The 15,363-nt window shown below is 42.2% G+C and overlaps 2 protein-coding genes across 5 annotated transcripts in view; both read left to right on the top strand.

The window, feature by feature from the left end:
- The window catches only part of CEP135 (centrosomal protein 135), a 41,474-nt gene extending 40,235 nt beyond the window's left edge, over positions 1–1,239 (top strand). For both annotated transcript variants that reach the window (XM_049793519.1, XM_049793509.1), the window contains one exon: positions 478–1,239. In XM_049793519.1, the coding sequence (XP_049649476.1) occupies positions 478–499 (22 nt within the window). In that variant the 3' untranslated portion in view covers positions 500–1,239. The remainder of the gene's footprint in view (positions 1–477) is intronic.
- Positions 1,240–6,241: 5,002 nt separating this feature from the next.
- CRACD (capping protein inhibiting regulator of actin dynamics) overlaps positions 6,242–15,363 on the top strand; it is a 140,231-nt gene continuing 131,109 nt past the window's right edge. The window contains exon 1 of one of the 3 annotated variants that reach the window (XM_049794157.1): positions 6,242–6,391. The gene's annotated coding sequence lies outside the window, so the exon portion shown is untranslated. Of the gene's footprint in view, positions 6,392–6,846; positions 6,939–15,363 lie in introns of those variants that run through there. The other 2 variants (XM_049794148.1, XM_049794163.1) reach the window with 2 other exon arrangements.

The following is a 15,363-nucleotide window of genomic DNA, read 5'->3' as shown; positions in this document are numbered from 1 at the left end:
ATACCCCATTTTCATGATGTCTGTTTAAAGAAAGTGGGTTTTAACAACTGAATTCATATGCAGTTTAATTTTTTACTATCTTGCCTTTTAACCCTATCAATGGATTATTACATTAGAATTATCTCAGTAGTGCAATCACCATCGTTCACCCTAGTTATTTATTCCTTCCTGGGAGCTTGCCACAGTAAAGCGTACACTGTAATTACTGTTCTGTAGAGTTACAACTGTCTTTTTCTCTAATCTGATTTAATCTTTTCAAGAAATTTCTTCTTCCTTGTCTCACATTTACTTTGTTAAGCATTTGAGCAATGAGTCAATGAACTGAATGTAGTTTCAGATAGTATGCATGCTAATAATTGATATTCAGAAATAACAGAACAGAATATGAGGAGGCTAAATCTAATTATTACTTTTAATCCTAATACTCATTAGTAAAATATGATAGCTTTATTTTGAAGTTTTTTCTTTCTCCACCAGAAATGTGAGCTTCAAGGAATAACCAAGTACTTGAGTGACTGAAGCATTACCTTGTTACATGGACTTTTTTTTTTTTTTAATTATGAAGGCTGACTTGTATTCTACCTCTGTTTTCATCAAATCAGTGATTACCTTTGAAATTTCTGAGAACTGGTGAAGTAGTCAGCTTTCCAAAATTCTGCTTTCCCAACTGGCTGGGATGACTGGGTTTTGCTGACTGTTTGACGGGTTTTGTATCAAGGCTGGCTAAGTTTTGTTACTATTTTGCAAACATAATTATTATAAGAAGGAAATGAATATTTGATATGACAATCTCTTGTTTTCATTTTACTATTTTATTTCTGTTTGCTTATCTCACGTGGTTACAGAAGTTTGTTCCTCTTAGTGTGAGCTAACATACAGTAACATACATGATTGTTTTAAAAATGCTGAGCCAGTGTGTGTTTTATACTTGTGACGATTTCCTATGTTTGGGCTTTTAACAAGTGTTTTCTGTTTACAGGTCATTTAAAAGTATTGATTATCTATTTTGTGAATGCATTTTGTTTACTGTACCTTCTCTTAATAAAAAAAAAATCAGTTATTCTTTATTAATGTTCTTGTCATGTAACAACTACTCATCTCCCTTTGTTTAATCTTTGTGTGGAAATTGCATTTTAATATTATCCCAATATTAAATAAAAAGTGAAGAGAAAAATGATATCTTTAAAGATGTATTGAAATCCTTTAAATATAAAATTAATTCTAAAGTATTTTATATTCAAATTTTTAATTGTATCGAGATATTCTTCAAATTTTGGTTTTAAAAGATTAGAACAAACCTGGAATCCTTCACAATGTTAAGCTCCAGCTGTTGGAGAGGTGACACAGGCCTTTATGCTGTGACACACAGATAAATGCAGTGAGAACTAATCTTTAAAATATCTCGTGTATTTAGCAGATGAGCATTTAAAATTTAGGCTATGAAGTAAGATGTGATTAGCAATCACAATCTTATGATCTTAAAGTCCCTCTGTGCAGATAATTGTATATCAAATCATTATTCTATTCAAGAACATACTGTTTTCTAATGATTACACACCATTCAGGTTGACATGATATGTATTCGTAGGTATCATGCAGAGGACTGGAAGTGGGAGGATTTATTGTTGTACATCCTTGCAGTGGTGAACAGGTAGTGTTCTGCTTGCCTAATGTTGAATAAAAAACTGTGATTACCAGCTAACATTACAAGCATCTCTAAGGTGTAAACAACATCTTAAAAGACATGGGGGAAAAAAAAATTTCTTTTAGATTTTGTCTAAGATTGTTACAGTTAGAAATTACGAAGAATATTGTGTTAACTGGAAATAGTCTCATTCATAGATAAATAATTGCTGTTACAAGCTGTATAGATATATTTATTTTTCATATCTTGTATTTTGTCAGTTTTGTTATTTAATATGTGTCTATATGTATTAAATTTTGCTAATAAGAAACAACTTGGAACACCCATTCAGAAGTACCTGAAAATACTTGTACCACATAAGGCTTCTGAGCCATTGGAAGGAATTGGTTATTTAAAGTGAGTACATCTCATACTTTTACTTTTTAGGTCTCTATTTGCCAGTGACAGGAATGGGGAGATCGTCATCTCTGAATGTTACTTATGTATTAATACTGTTTGTAATTAAGTCAGTCGTTTCCACTGATGCTAATTGACATTAATTATTCAGGATGAAGCAGTTCAGTAAAAATGAGAAAAGAACTCATGTTCTGCTCTTGATGCCTTTGGTGGTGACTTTTAAATATCTTATTTTGCATATAAGCCCTTTTAAATTGGAATCTGAATTTTTTAAAAAAAGAGCAAGTGTTCCATTTTACTGAAAAACTGTATTTCATCTTACCAAAAAATGTATATTTTGACATTACAATTGAAACCATAACACTTCAATTAATAGTAATTCTTACATGAATATTAATTGTGAAGAATTAGTTGAGCACAGGTGGTATAATAAAACCGGTATTTCGGTGACCAAAGCCTGTGCAGCTTTCTAAAACGAAAACATTACTACTGTTCAGACTACAGTAAAGCTGTTATTTTACCTTCTGTTACTATTATTTTACATACAATTTTGTAAGCAACTAGAATAAAAGAAAAGTAATATTTTTACAACTTTGCTTTAAAATCAAGTATTCCATTTCATGAGGTACAAAATAAGCACAAATATGTGGAAGATTTAAATCTGGGGACTATCCTATGCATCACATATGAAACAAGGCTTACGTGAGTCAGGATATTACGTGACTCTCCTGGACCCTGCTCCAAGAAGCTTCTGTGCTGTCCTCCCCTTCTGGAAGATCAAAAGATCGTGGAAGCCTCATGCCCTGTTTTAGTCCTCAGCTGGGGTGAGTTGAAAGCACAGCGGGGGCGCACAGTAAATCATGGGAAAAGTCCGAACACCCATGTTGTCTGTCTTCTGTCGTGATCTGCAGTTGGGGGGAAAAATAACATTAGAAAAATAATAAAGGAGAAGCAATAACCATTGGGCCTGTTTCTCTACAAAACAAGAAAGTGTGTTGTCAGAAGCAGAAGAATCTGGAGAGAATAAAAGGACAGTTTTTATCAATTTCCTAAAACCTAAATTGCTCAATTAAACTTACCATAATGTGTTTTTAAGAAAGTCTTAGAATTGATTTTTTTTTTTCCCCCGTCTTACAGTATGTCCCTAAAATTTAGATAAGCTAAAGTTAAATAAGTAATTCTGGAGTTCAATTGGAAAACACAATTTGTTCTTTTTTTGCACCCTAAATCTGAGAAAGATGGAGATTCCTATGTGATGCTAATTAAAAAAGGTTAAGATTAGGGCTTCGATCTTTTAATTTAAAATATTTTATACAGGAACTGGTGCATGTGTGGCAAGCCTGACCTATTCAAATGCTGTTATTCCTAAATGAAACCATATGACCACAGGCTTTTTGAGTTTTTTAAACCATTCTTTGGGACAGAATTTTATACTTCCTCTTTCTCTCTGCTAACAGTGTAAGAAACCAGTTGTGCGCAGTTTTAGTACCCTAGTCTTTTAGCTTTATGTATACAGCTATTCCGGTTTCATTTCATCCTCTGACCCTTCTTGGGGAACGTAAAGATCATAATAGCTGCAGCACTATTAATTCCCAGACCTAAAGTCTTACCGTTCGTCCTCCAGTATAATTACCTTGTCAGCCAAATAGGGGAAGAAAGAAAGCCTCGATGCTGTGCAAGCACGGTTCAGCAGTAGCTGAAACACTGGTGTGTTGTCAGCACTGTTCCAGCCACAAAGGCAAAAACCCCATGTATCTTCTGGCAGGCTACAACCTTCTCTGTGTCGTGACATCCACCAGCACCTATGGGCTGCTCGCGACCTGTAGAGCACACTGTTTGCCCAAGACGACTAACTCCCCAGACACAATGTCTTCTGTAACACTCCCGGTACAACATGGACATTCTTGGCAAGTCCAGCAAACGACCTCAAAGATGATTAAGGGATTGGAGCGTCTCTCACGTGAGGGGAGGCTGGGTGAGCTGGGGGTGTTCAGCCTTGAGAAGAGAAGGCTCGGGGGGGGGGACACACGACACATTTCCATGTACATAAATACCTGATGGGCGGGAGTAAAAAGATTGAGACCGTCCCTTCTCAGTGGTATCCAGGGAAGGTGCAACAGACAACAGGCACAAATTGAAATACAGGGAATTCCATTTAAATATAAGAAAAAGTGCCTTTTTTTTTTTTCCCCCTTGAGGGTGGTCAAAGAGTGGAACAGGCTGTCCAGAGAGGTTGCAGAGTCCCTGTCTGCAGAGCTAGTCGAAACCCGATGGGACACAGTCCTGGACAGCCTGCTGTAGGTGACCCTGCTTTGAGCAGCAGCTTGGACTAGACGGCCTCCAGAGGGGCAACAATTCTGTGACTCTGGGAATTTTTGCAAACAGCAGTGTGATTAGTTTAAGTGCCTATCCTGCTGCAGTGAAATTGTCCCTTATTACCTATATTATGATCTTTGACTTTTTAAAAATGAGTATAAAAATAATTGTATTGCTATTGTTTTGTCTCAATATTAGATTTATCTACATTAGAGCTCAGGTAGATGGTGAGTTTTGGCATTTATCACATGATAGTTGCCTGTCCCACCTGTGTGTGCTGCTCGCTCAGCATCTGAGCAGAATTGCTCTACCAGGTTCGTTAGTGGTGTGTCCTTTACCATTTTAAGGTGATGGTGCAGGAATTAGACCATTTGCTTAAACAAACTAGAACAGCACGATGGCAAATGGAAGAAAGTGGGGAAAAATGAGAATGTCGGCGGCTTCTTCTCAGTTTTAATACCGCTGAGTAGGGACATCCATATTTTCCTGAATGCAAACACAGAAATGAGTTGCAGCATGGTTAGTCAGCCGTGAGTAAGTCAAGGTCTGCAGGAGCAGATATTGCTCTTCGGGGAGATTTTTCATTGAGCCTCTAAGTCCAAAGGAGCACGTTGACGTCTGAGTTTGGTTTTACTTGATAAGCGACGTGTGGGTTACTGGACTATAGCTGTGTGTGCAAGCTTTACCTGTAGCCGTTTGCCTTGCATCAATGCGTAAATAAAACGTTGCATAGGAGGTCTTGCTCCTTGCCTTTAAGTGGTGTATTTGTGCCACCTAGTGGACCCACGTCTTTTCTAGCGATCATGGCACGTACCTGGCAGGTTCGGGTTTCTCCAGGGAAATTCCGGATACATCTAATAAACTCCAAGTGAAAGAATTGCTAATAGAGCCACGTGTTCCTGAAGCCCATCCATCACTTTCCTACTGAGGTTTGTGACTGCATCACTTGCCAGAAATTGTCGGTTCTTGAGGAAAAACAAAACAAAACAACACCCAACTCATTTTAGCTTGTTTTCTCCTCCAGGAAAGTGAAAAGATTGACCTTTTTCAAGAAAGGTCTGATGTAACTGAGCGATTGACCGATCTGAAGGAATTGGCAAAGGCTAGATTCACCTCTTTCCTGGTGGCTACTTTTGAAGTTTTCTACCTGTACCACCCAATTCTACTGCCTAAAACCGTGTTCAGTGCTGCGATAGCAGCAAAGCAAAACACAGCAAACCCCCATAATCTTTCGAAGGAGTGCTGCAAAATTCAGCTCTGGTAATTGAGGTGGTTTGTATCCACGTATTTTGGGTACAAATATACATATATGTAACTGCTAAGGTAAAGATAGGAGCCAATGGACTTAACAGCCACCTAAGTACTGGATCTGGTGCATGAGCTTCATCTCCAAGTTTTCTGTGCCCCGTATACTATGGCTTCAGTCGCGAGGGGACTGAAAAGGGAACGGACTGCACCTCTCGTGGCTTGTGTGACTGGTCATCTCTAGAACACTGCAGGTGAAAAAGTGATTTCTAGCAATTAATATTTATTCCAGAGTCATATAGCTAGGCTTTTTTGCACAAATACCACCTCTGGCTCAGGAATTCACTGAGCTGCAAATCACTAAGGAGTGATCGGGAGAGTATCGGTAAATGCTTGCCTACGCTTACATTCTTCCTTTAAAATATCCAGTGTGGGGCACAGTCAGAGACAAAAAGATATGTGTGAGGTGGCTCTCTGGTCCAACCCAGCATGCGTGTTATTTTTCTGTAAGACCCAGTTCCTTTTAAACGGATCAGAAGGACCACTTCTGACTGGGCCAAAAAGTCAGGGAGCAGGCAGGATCCAAAGCTGTATGGCCTTTTTCTCCAGGGAGCATCTGAACCCGGAAAGCTGGCTAGCAAAACACACCTTCTTTCTCAGCGGTGGCAGCTTGCGAATCACATAATCAGTTTTGGTTCACGAAGTGGCAGGGTCTGGATGGAACGGAGCGCAGCATCTGGTTTTACTGCGTTCTCCTTGGGCAACTCGGGAGACCGGTGTCCAGCCCCGGTAAAAGCTTGGCGTTAGAAAGCTGAATTGCAAATACCGGATTTAAGGACGTGGGAAAGAGGGGAGGCTGTTTCCTGCGCTGCTGTGCCGGGGAACAGCCGGTGTTTGGTTTGTTTCTCGTAGTGCCTCCCGGTTTTTTGTAGTGAATGAAGGGGCTAAACATTTGTCTGGCCGTAGCACTAGAGTGAGACTTCGGTCCTGCGGTGAGACGGGAACAAATCGGGCTTCGGAGCCGGGGCGCAGCCGGAGCCGCGGCTCTCTCCTGCTGGGGGAGCGCAGTGGGCGGCGGGGGCGCCGAAGGGCGCCAACGCCAGCGGGGCGCCGCCGAAGCGGGATAAACCCGGCCTTGCCCCCTTCCTTCCCACCCAGAGGAGCCGGCCGCGCCTCGCCCGAGGGCGAAGGCAGGCACCGGGGCGGGGGCGCTGCGGGGCGCCCGTGAGCGGCGGCGGCGGCGGCGGCCGCCCTCCAGTGGGGCGGGCATCCGACGGGCTGCGGCAGGAGCCGGCGGCTCTTCCCTTCTGGCAGCGCGGAGAGGGAGGGAGAGCAGGTAGGAGGCACCCTGCCGTCCCCGCGGCCCCGCCGCGGCGGTGCCGGCAGCGGGAGGGAGCCCCGCCGCAGCCCGGGGGGGCCGCAGCCGCCCCGCCCCGCCCCACCCGCGGCGCTGGGCAGCCCGGCAGCAGCGCTTTGCCTTTGCTCCGCGCCTCGGGAGCGTCGGCCGCGCGGGGCCGCCTGCCATTGTGCCGAAGGCGCGGGTGGGCGTGGGCGTGCGCCCGCGTCCCCGCCGCTTTGTGTCGCCCGGCCGAGCCGGTTTGTGGCTGCGTGGGGCGTTTCGCTTGCTGGCGGCGGCGGCGGCGGCGGTGCGGGACGCGGGTGCGCGGGGCGGCCGCACCCCGACCCCCCCCCCCCCCCCGTAAGTAGTTACCTACCGGCGTGGGGGGGGGGGGTCGGGCTGCCTTTGTTGGGCCGAAGGTGGAAGGAGGCGTGCGGGTGGCTTGTCCGAGGGAAGGCGCTTCTCGAGTGCTGCCGGGGAATTCAGCGGCTGGGCTGGTTCCTTCGGATTCCTCCGGGTTTTCCTTTGTTAGCGTTTTCCCAGCGAGTCCGGCATTCCTGCGGCTCTGCTGGAAAGCAGGAGCTGTCAGAGAGATGACTTTGTTTCTCCAGAGCGGCATCGCTTTGTTCAAGCGCCCGTAAGCCGTTTGTCGTGTCGCGGCCATCGCCTTTTAACGAGCTCTGAAATCCGCTGCTTTTCACGGCTGAAAGGCAGCGGTGGGCACGTCGGTTCTGTTTCTCGCCCCTTGCCTTGAGGAGCGGAGCAGGTAAGCCGGAGGTGATGCTGTCTTCCGCGGGGAACTGTTGTCTCGCACAGTCTCTTCAGGTAGAAAATGTCGATTTTTAGAGACGGAAGCGCGTGCAGCGCGGATCTTTTCTATGTCATTCAGCGATTTCTGATGAATGAGGGCTCGGGGTTGTTTAATTAATTTCGCTGGTGTGGCCGTGAGTCAGTTCCAAAGCTGCTTCTCTCCAGTTGTAGTAAGCAAAACAGCGGTATGGCTCCGCTCTGTCCTTTTAAGTGTAAAAATGCCCCGTTAAAAACACGGTTCAAGGGGTAAATAGAGACCTGGAAACCACAACCGGGCGTCCTGAAATTTTAATACGCCTGACAATAATGGCACTGAAAGTGATCTGCTGTTGGGGGGGGTGGGGGATGGGGACACGGAGAAAGGAAAGAGTAATTTGCAACCACAGGCCTCATAACAGACACTCTGTCGATAATAGATATATGGATAATATAATTCGTTATATTCCCAAACAGATTGCCCGTACGTACCTTAAACGGCGTACGGCAATTGTTAGGAGAAGAGCTCTTCTCTTAGAATCCGAGCTATTGAAGCTACCCGACAGCAGTAACATGTAGCGGGTCCTATATTTTAACGGATTAAAGGTGATAAATTGGAGTCAGAACTGACTTTTATTTGGTATTTAGTAACGCACGCTCAGGAAGCTCCCCTCACTGAAATAATTCTGATCGCACCTTGCATAGACAATTAAGTCTTTTAACTATATCAAAATGTTAATCGGTGGGCATAAATGGCACTGTGAGTTTCTTCAACAAAGCCATTGATATTTTTTAATATAGGCAGTAGTTAGCAGTTCTGCATATAACTTACTTGGTTTGAATCCACGTCAGGAATTCATCAAATTGACAAATCCAAGTCTTCCTTGGGTGCTATCAATTTATCAGATTAGAGGTTGTGTTTGGTTTTGAATATTTCATTGCAACAATGAGCTTGAATTTAGCACTGTGAAGCGTATCGAAACTTTATATGAAAGTGATTTGTATATTTATATATGTCCCAGTTTGATGAGAATTACAAGAATTACCTTGAAATCTTTATTAATAGATATGGCACGCAGCAAAGAGATTGCTGCTCGTTGTTATTGGGTCTTTTTTCTCCAATAGGAAAATGTATCCCAGAGCATCCTGTGCTAAAATGAAGGATCCTTTCCAAATATCCATTTGGGCAGTCCTGCATTTTAGAGAGAATTGCTTCACCCTTACGAGCAATGATTTTTTTTTTTCCTATATGCTGTATAATGGGATTTTTAAAAGTGCACCGGTGGCAAACACAGTTGGTGTAAAGTATGAATGTCTTGCTGTGTTCTGTGCTAAGACATTGACTTTTTTTTCTTTCTTTTTTGTCCAAGGTTGTTCCTTATAGGTCTTATTTTGGTCTGTTGTCTTGTGAGGTTATGCAGGTAGTTGCAGTGGTGAAATGGTAATGCATTAGGTAAAGTCTTTTTCTTATAACATCCAGCTCCTGAAAACTTAAAAGGAAATATATTTACTTTTAAAAGGAACTGTTACTTTGGCGATAATATTTCATTTTAACTGCAGATACTAAAAAGCAGCCTTTTTAGGTTCACAGTTCTGATTATAGCAATAACTTATGCGGTTTCTTCTGCTTTCCCTCTTAGTCACTCTGAATACTATTTTGCCAGGTATGTCAGTCACTGAAGATTGATATATCTGTGTGAGTAATGCAGCTTAGGGTTACTTCAATATATTCCTACTGTAGATGTGTCAGGTAAGCAGTTTTTAAATAAGAAATACATGGCATAATAAGTATTGTCTGAAATGTGATGATGAGTTTATGAATATGAATATATTTGGTTGTTGTTTTACAATGAAGTCTAGCATAAACAGAATTTTTATATAGACAGCATAAGCTAAAATAACTGTGTTTTGACTTTTTTCCCCTCACAAGCCAAGATATTATTTTTTTCATATTCTGAATTATTCATATTTGAAAATCACTGACTGATTGTTAGGAGGTTGGGTGTCGTGTGTCCCCCCCCCCCCCCTCCCCCCCCAAAACCAATGCACAGTCTTTATTTCGTAAAGGCCCAGATAAGAGAATTATAGCAGATATGGATAAGCTGGCATGTTAGAAAAGTACAGTTGATTTCTTCAGAGTCAACAGACTCAGGGCAATGTAGCTGCATAATAGCTTCTATCAGCTTGATGTTGAGATGTTCTAAACACCTATATATTTTCATTGATCCCATGTATTCGAATAAGATTTAATAAAGTTGTATGAAGTGCACATTAGAGTAGAATTCATTGGTTTTGAATCATGTGATAGAAGGCAACCTAAAGTTACATTGTTAACTTTAATTACATTTGTGCTTCCACTGGAGGGGCCAAATTCAATATTTTTATCTATTATTTAAATCAATTAGTGATGGATAAAAAGTGTGTTTGTTTCCATGGAGACTCTGAGTTCTGTCTTTAGGAGACAATGAATTGTTGTATAGCTCTTATGCTTATTGTTTCCCATCACTTCCTGAAGGGACTTCCACTGTTTTTGATTCTCTGCATTGCATATCACACGATTTCCTTGTTTAAATTATATTTTGTCAGAAGCATACAGCATTTACCCTTACTTTACATTCAGCATTTACACTTACACCAATGAAGTCTTACAAAGAAATAAAATCGGCTTGTAACAAATAATTTTTATTTAATACTGTTTGAGAGCCAGTGTGTCAAATGGGCTGAATCACCAGTGATTAAGTTTGGTGGGGAGAAAAATGTAAAGATCTTGCTCCATGTTATCCTGGGTAAGTGGCTTATGCTGCAGTTGCGCAACACATTAAGTGAAGATGATTCAGATGCTACTATAAATGTATGAAGTACATCAATACATTCTGAAACATAGTTCACTTTCTCCTTTGTATACGCATGCTGTATGCTGAATTACAGAAATACAAGTTTCATGCCCCTAACAAGGCCATTTAAGAAAATACTGTCATATTCAGCTGATCTTAGTTCATGGGACTGATTGATGTAGCTAAGTAAAGGTAGTTATGACTTTTCTGTTGATTACCTTCATTTGTGAAAACCAACACATATAGTCAAATCAGTTAAGTCAAATACTTCAGATCCCAACGAAGCTTTGAAACGGTTGAGCTTATAATTTCAATGATAATACATAGGCAAGCTTTATTTTCTTTGTGTTTATTGCCTTAAGAAAAACGACGTGACAGTGATCCAAATAAGTAAAAGCTTTCCTCACACTTTAATGTTCGGGTGTGCAAAATGCTGTGCACGATGCTGACCTGCTTGAACATCTCTTTCATTACTCAGCATGTTTTGAAAGTCAGCAGTCAGATTTGGGCAGCTTCATAAAGCAGCTCAATCTAGTGATTTTTGTTGAGGCTTCTGTAGGAGGATGCTGCACGTAAGAGATTACATTTATTGCTAAGTTGAAATGTGGAGAGAGTGTGATGAAAAGAATTAAAGTGAACTGAACCATACAAGATACTGACTTTCATGTTGCTCTTCAAAGAAAGTTGATTTTCTTCAAAGTAACGTGCTGTCTGTGGCCTTTAATAAAGTCATGTTTGAAAGTCTTTAGCGGAGAAAAAAAAAAAAAAAAAAAAGTACAATTACAGTGATCTGTGGAACAGTTTGGCCCAGAAGAGAAAAACAGTGATAGAAAACCATGTGAATCCATAGTATCTGTGGGTATCTGTTGGCACACACATGATATAGTTGGGTGGAGTGGTACCATCTGCCAACAAAATTGAACTGTCTTCCCCATTGTAAAACCTCTTTTCTGTTGCTTATAACTTTGCCAAGTTTTAACCATGTGGGCTGTAGTTCATCACATGTCCTTATGACTCAGGCTAATTTTTGTTTTAATTCAGCCAAATGATTAATTGAGAATTAGACTAATTCTTTTGCCTTGTAAAAAAAAAAAAAAAAAAAAACCAAACAAAACAAAACCAAAAAACCCAAACCAAAAAAAAACCCAATAAAAATCCTAAGACCCTTTGGAAACATGGTATTGCCATTCTGATTTGTATCTAGGCTCCAGATCCTGCTAAAGCAGTGTCCTGTTGTCAAAGGACCTGCATTTTTAATGTCTTCATGAAAGCCTGCCCAAATTTTCTGTCTTATGTCTTCAGAATATTGTAGTTTTTACACATTCACCTGTGAAAACTTTAGCAAGTAAAATGAGAGATTACATGTTTATTCAATGCCCAGTACTACAGAGTATTTTCAACAGGTGCTTGCTACATCTGCAGTTGACATCTAATCGGAGATGGACTGTGAATATACTGGAGACAGAATTAAAATTAAGTTATTCAACGGGACAAAGATATTGTAGCTATCAACTGTATAAGGAAGGGATTGGGTGGTAATTCTTTAGAAGAGCTCTGGTTTATGGTAGATTACTTGAGAAGTTGCTGCAATAAAGACAAACATCGTATTGTGATAAACCGATAGGACACCAGCATGGAAGACACAAGAAGTGATACTTCCACTCCATGCAATAGTCCTCCTCAGCTCTAACACCACATCCAGTTGGGGTGCATGCTTCCAGAAAGATGTAGACGACTTGGAGGGAATCCAGAGGAGAGGAATGAAAATAATTAAAGATTTAGAAAATATGGCCTATGAAGGAAGGTTGAAAGGTCTGGAGTTGTTTCAGCTCCAATGAAAGAAGAGTGGCAGGGTGAACAAGACATGGTAACTTTCAAATGTCAGAAAGGTGTTGTGAAGCAACGTGCTCCATGCCTTTGCTCAACCACATGATACATGATGGGTTTGGCATCAATGAAACTGAAGCAATGGAACAGATCATTGAATTGGGATTTTCAGGATTTTAACATCATCAAAAGTTGTTTGAATAATAGTCAGGAACAGCATAAATATAGTTGAATTCTTTCTGGAGCAGCGTGGTGGAACAGATTACTCTTTGAGGTCTCTTCTAGCCTTATGAATCCTCAACACCTATGCTCCCTGGTGTTGACAAGATTGTACCTTGTCCACTCACGAATGCTGTGGCTGGCAGGATTGCCTGTATGTGACGTCTCCAAAGTGAAGAGGTGTGTGAGCGGAGAGGTTCAGAACTTGCCCTGTAATCTTTTGTTTAGGATCAAATCTGACATCCGCTCCTCTCTTCTTTCGTAGTAGTTCGTCTACTGGTGCTTGTGCAGCAAGTGTCGGGGATCGAAGGGCCAGGTGGTTTTGGGAGGAACCTGAGATCCAAGTGACATAAGGAAGAGGAGGACTGGAGATCATGGGTACAGATTTCACAAGAAACTGAACTATGTGATGAGCAGGATAGTACATGAACATGGTACACAAAGAATGTGAAGGGAAGCTAAGACTTTGGGGCAGATGACTGGGACTTGGTAAGGATCAGGATATAAAGCGAGCTAGTAGGCAGAAAGTCAGGTTGCTGGCAGAGACTCCCAATATACCAGAAGCCTTGATAAGTGCAAACTGGGATTGCGAAAGTAAGGAGATGACAAACAGCCAAGGGAGATGAAATCACACAACTGGGAAAGTCACGTTGGAGACTATGGGACAGAAGTAATTAAAGGTTGGAGGAAAATGGCAAAGAGTCTTTCTTCTGAAGATTACACAGTCTTCTAAACCTTAACGGAGAGCCCACAGTTATGTCAGCATTTGCTCTTTGGGAGATCCATCATAAGTGATTTCTTGGTCTTTTCAAGTGGAGAATGACCACCTGTTACTGCAATTAGCTGTTCTGTTACCTCAGATTAACAGAGATCAGCTCAGGGGATGTAAAGGCCATACTGCACCATACTGCTTCTGGTTGGGTGTGCAAAATAAAAGATGCAAAAGAAACACTTTTCATTTTTTTTTCTTTTTTTTTTGACAAAGGGGATTGCCAAGTTTGCAAGTGAAAGAAATGAAGTGCCAGAACTAAAGTTCCCTTGTAAGGATTTAGCCTCTTTGCATGCATTTCTTTTAATTCAACCTTTAATGATATTACTGAATTTTCTTTTGCTCACATAACCCAAGCTTTCCTGAGTGCACAGAGTGGCTTTGCCCTCAGTGTGAATCACAGCTGTGTACTGAAGGAAGCTGTGGTCTCTGGCATCTGTGGTATTTTTCATGGAAGCAGGAAGATATCTGGAGAAATTGAGGCAGAAGGTAGCTTAATTAAAAAATTTTTCACTCACTCAAATGAAAAGCTTAGCTAAAGGCACCAAAAAACTAATTAAGGCTTGCTACTGCAATTCTGACTTTTTGAAATATTTGGGTTTTTGCTTCAGTGGGTAATAGTGAAGTACCTAAAAGATCAGGTCTTAGTTCCCACCTAGCCCAGTGTGAAGCATTAGTACCTCCCCAACCCTTGCAAATGACATGAAAAGGAGCTGCCTCTTACAGCAAGAAGATCAAAAGATAAGAGCTTTTGCTTCCCATTTCTGCCTCTAGTGGCAAATAAGGAACTTTTTCATAATAAGGCACTTTTTCATACCTTTCTTGAGGAGAAATCTTGTACTTGGACTTCACAGAGCTGTCAGAGTACATAAGCTGCTAAGAAAAAAAATGAGGCTGATTCTTCTTGTTCTTTCAGAATCCTGTTCCAAGCTTGGTAGATATTTTGCAGTAGCCTACGCTGGCCCATCTGGGGGCTATAATGATGAACGGTGCCGTACTGCTCTCAGCCCAGAAGCTTTGGCAGTCATTGCTTCATCCGCTGCTCATGCTTAGAGGAAGGACAGGCACCCTCAGCTCGTACATGTGGGTGTTGATGTTCTTCCCAACCACTCTGTTCCAACATCCCCTGTTGACAGCACAAGGGTGGGTTGTACTAAACAACACTGCTATGTTTTTTCTGGCAAGTAGATTAATCTTTCAGCCACCCCCACAGCCTGCTGAACACTGTCATGAGTTACTGGGGTCTGGTATCCTCATACCAACACCTGATATTTGACAAACTGCATGCTTCAGATGATTGTGTTCCTTCAGGTATGATGGGAACGAAAAAAGTAGGTAAGCTTTGGAGCACACAAATGTTTCTTCAGATGTGAAGCAAAGGCTCCGTTTGGCCTGTGATTACATCCCCTTGGGCACCTGCCTGGTGGAACACCCATTTCCAGCAGCTGAAGGATGGATTCCTGCTGCCATAAAGCTCACCTTCCCAGGCACTCTGCAGGAGCCTGTCTGCCATGGTTTCAGCCCAGCTGGTAACAAAGCACCATGCAGCCGCTCGCTCACTCCCGTACCCCAGCCATGGTGGGATGAGGAGAAAATATAAAGAAAAGCTCGTTGGTCGAGACAAGGACTGGGAGGGATCACTCACCACTTACGGTCATGGGCAAAAGACAGGCTCAACTTGGAGAAGAAACAAAATCAATTTCATTTACTACCAATCAAATCAAAACAGGGATATTGGGAAGTAAGCCCAAACCTCAGAACACCTTCCCCCCACCCCTCCCTCCTTCCCGGCTCAGCTCCACTCATTCCCGGTTCTCTCTCCCTCCTCCCCCCGGGGAACAGGGGGTGGGGGTTGGGGTCAGCTCCCCACACCTTGTCCCTGCCGCCCCTTCCTCCTCAGGGGCAGGAGGACTCCTCACTCGTCTCCTGCTCCACCCTGGGGTCCCTCCCACGGGAGACAGTCCTCCACAAACTGCTCCAGCGTGGG

Source organism: Accipiter gentilis, chromosome 3 (genome assembly GCF_929443795.1).
Source record: "Accipiter gentilis chromosome 3, bAccGen1.1, whole genome shotgun sequence".
NCBI classification, from domain to species: Eukaryota; Metazoa; Chordata; class Aves; order Accipitriformes; family Accipitridae; genus Astur; species Astur gentilis.
Note: the sequence above shows the minus strand (reverse complement) of the source record. Positions and strands in the feature narration are given on the sequence as shown.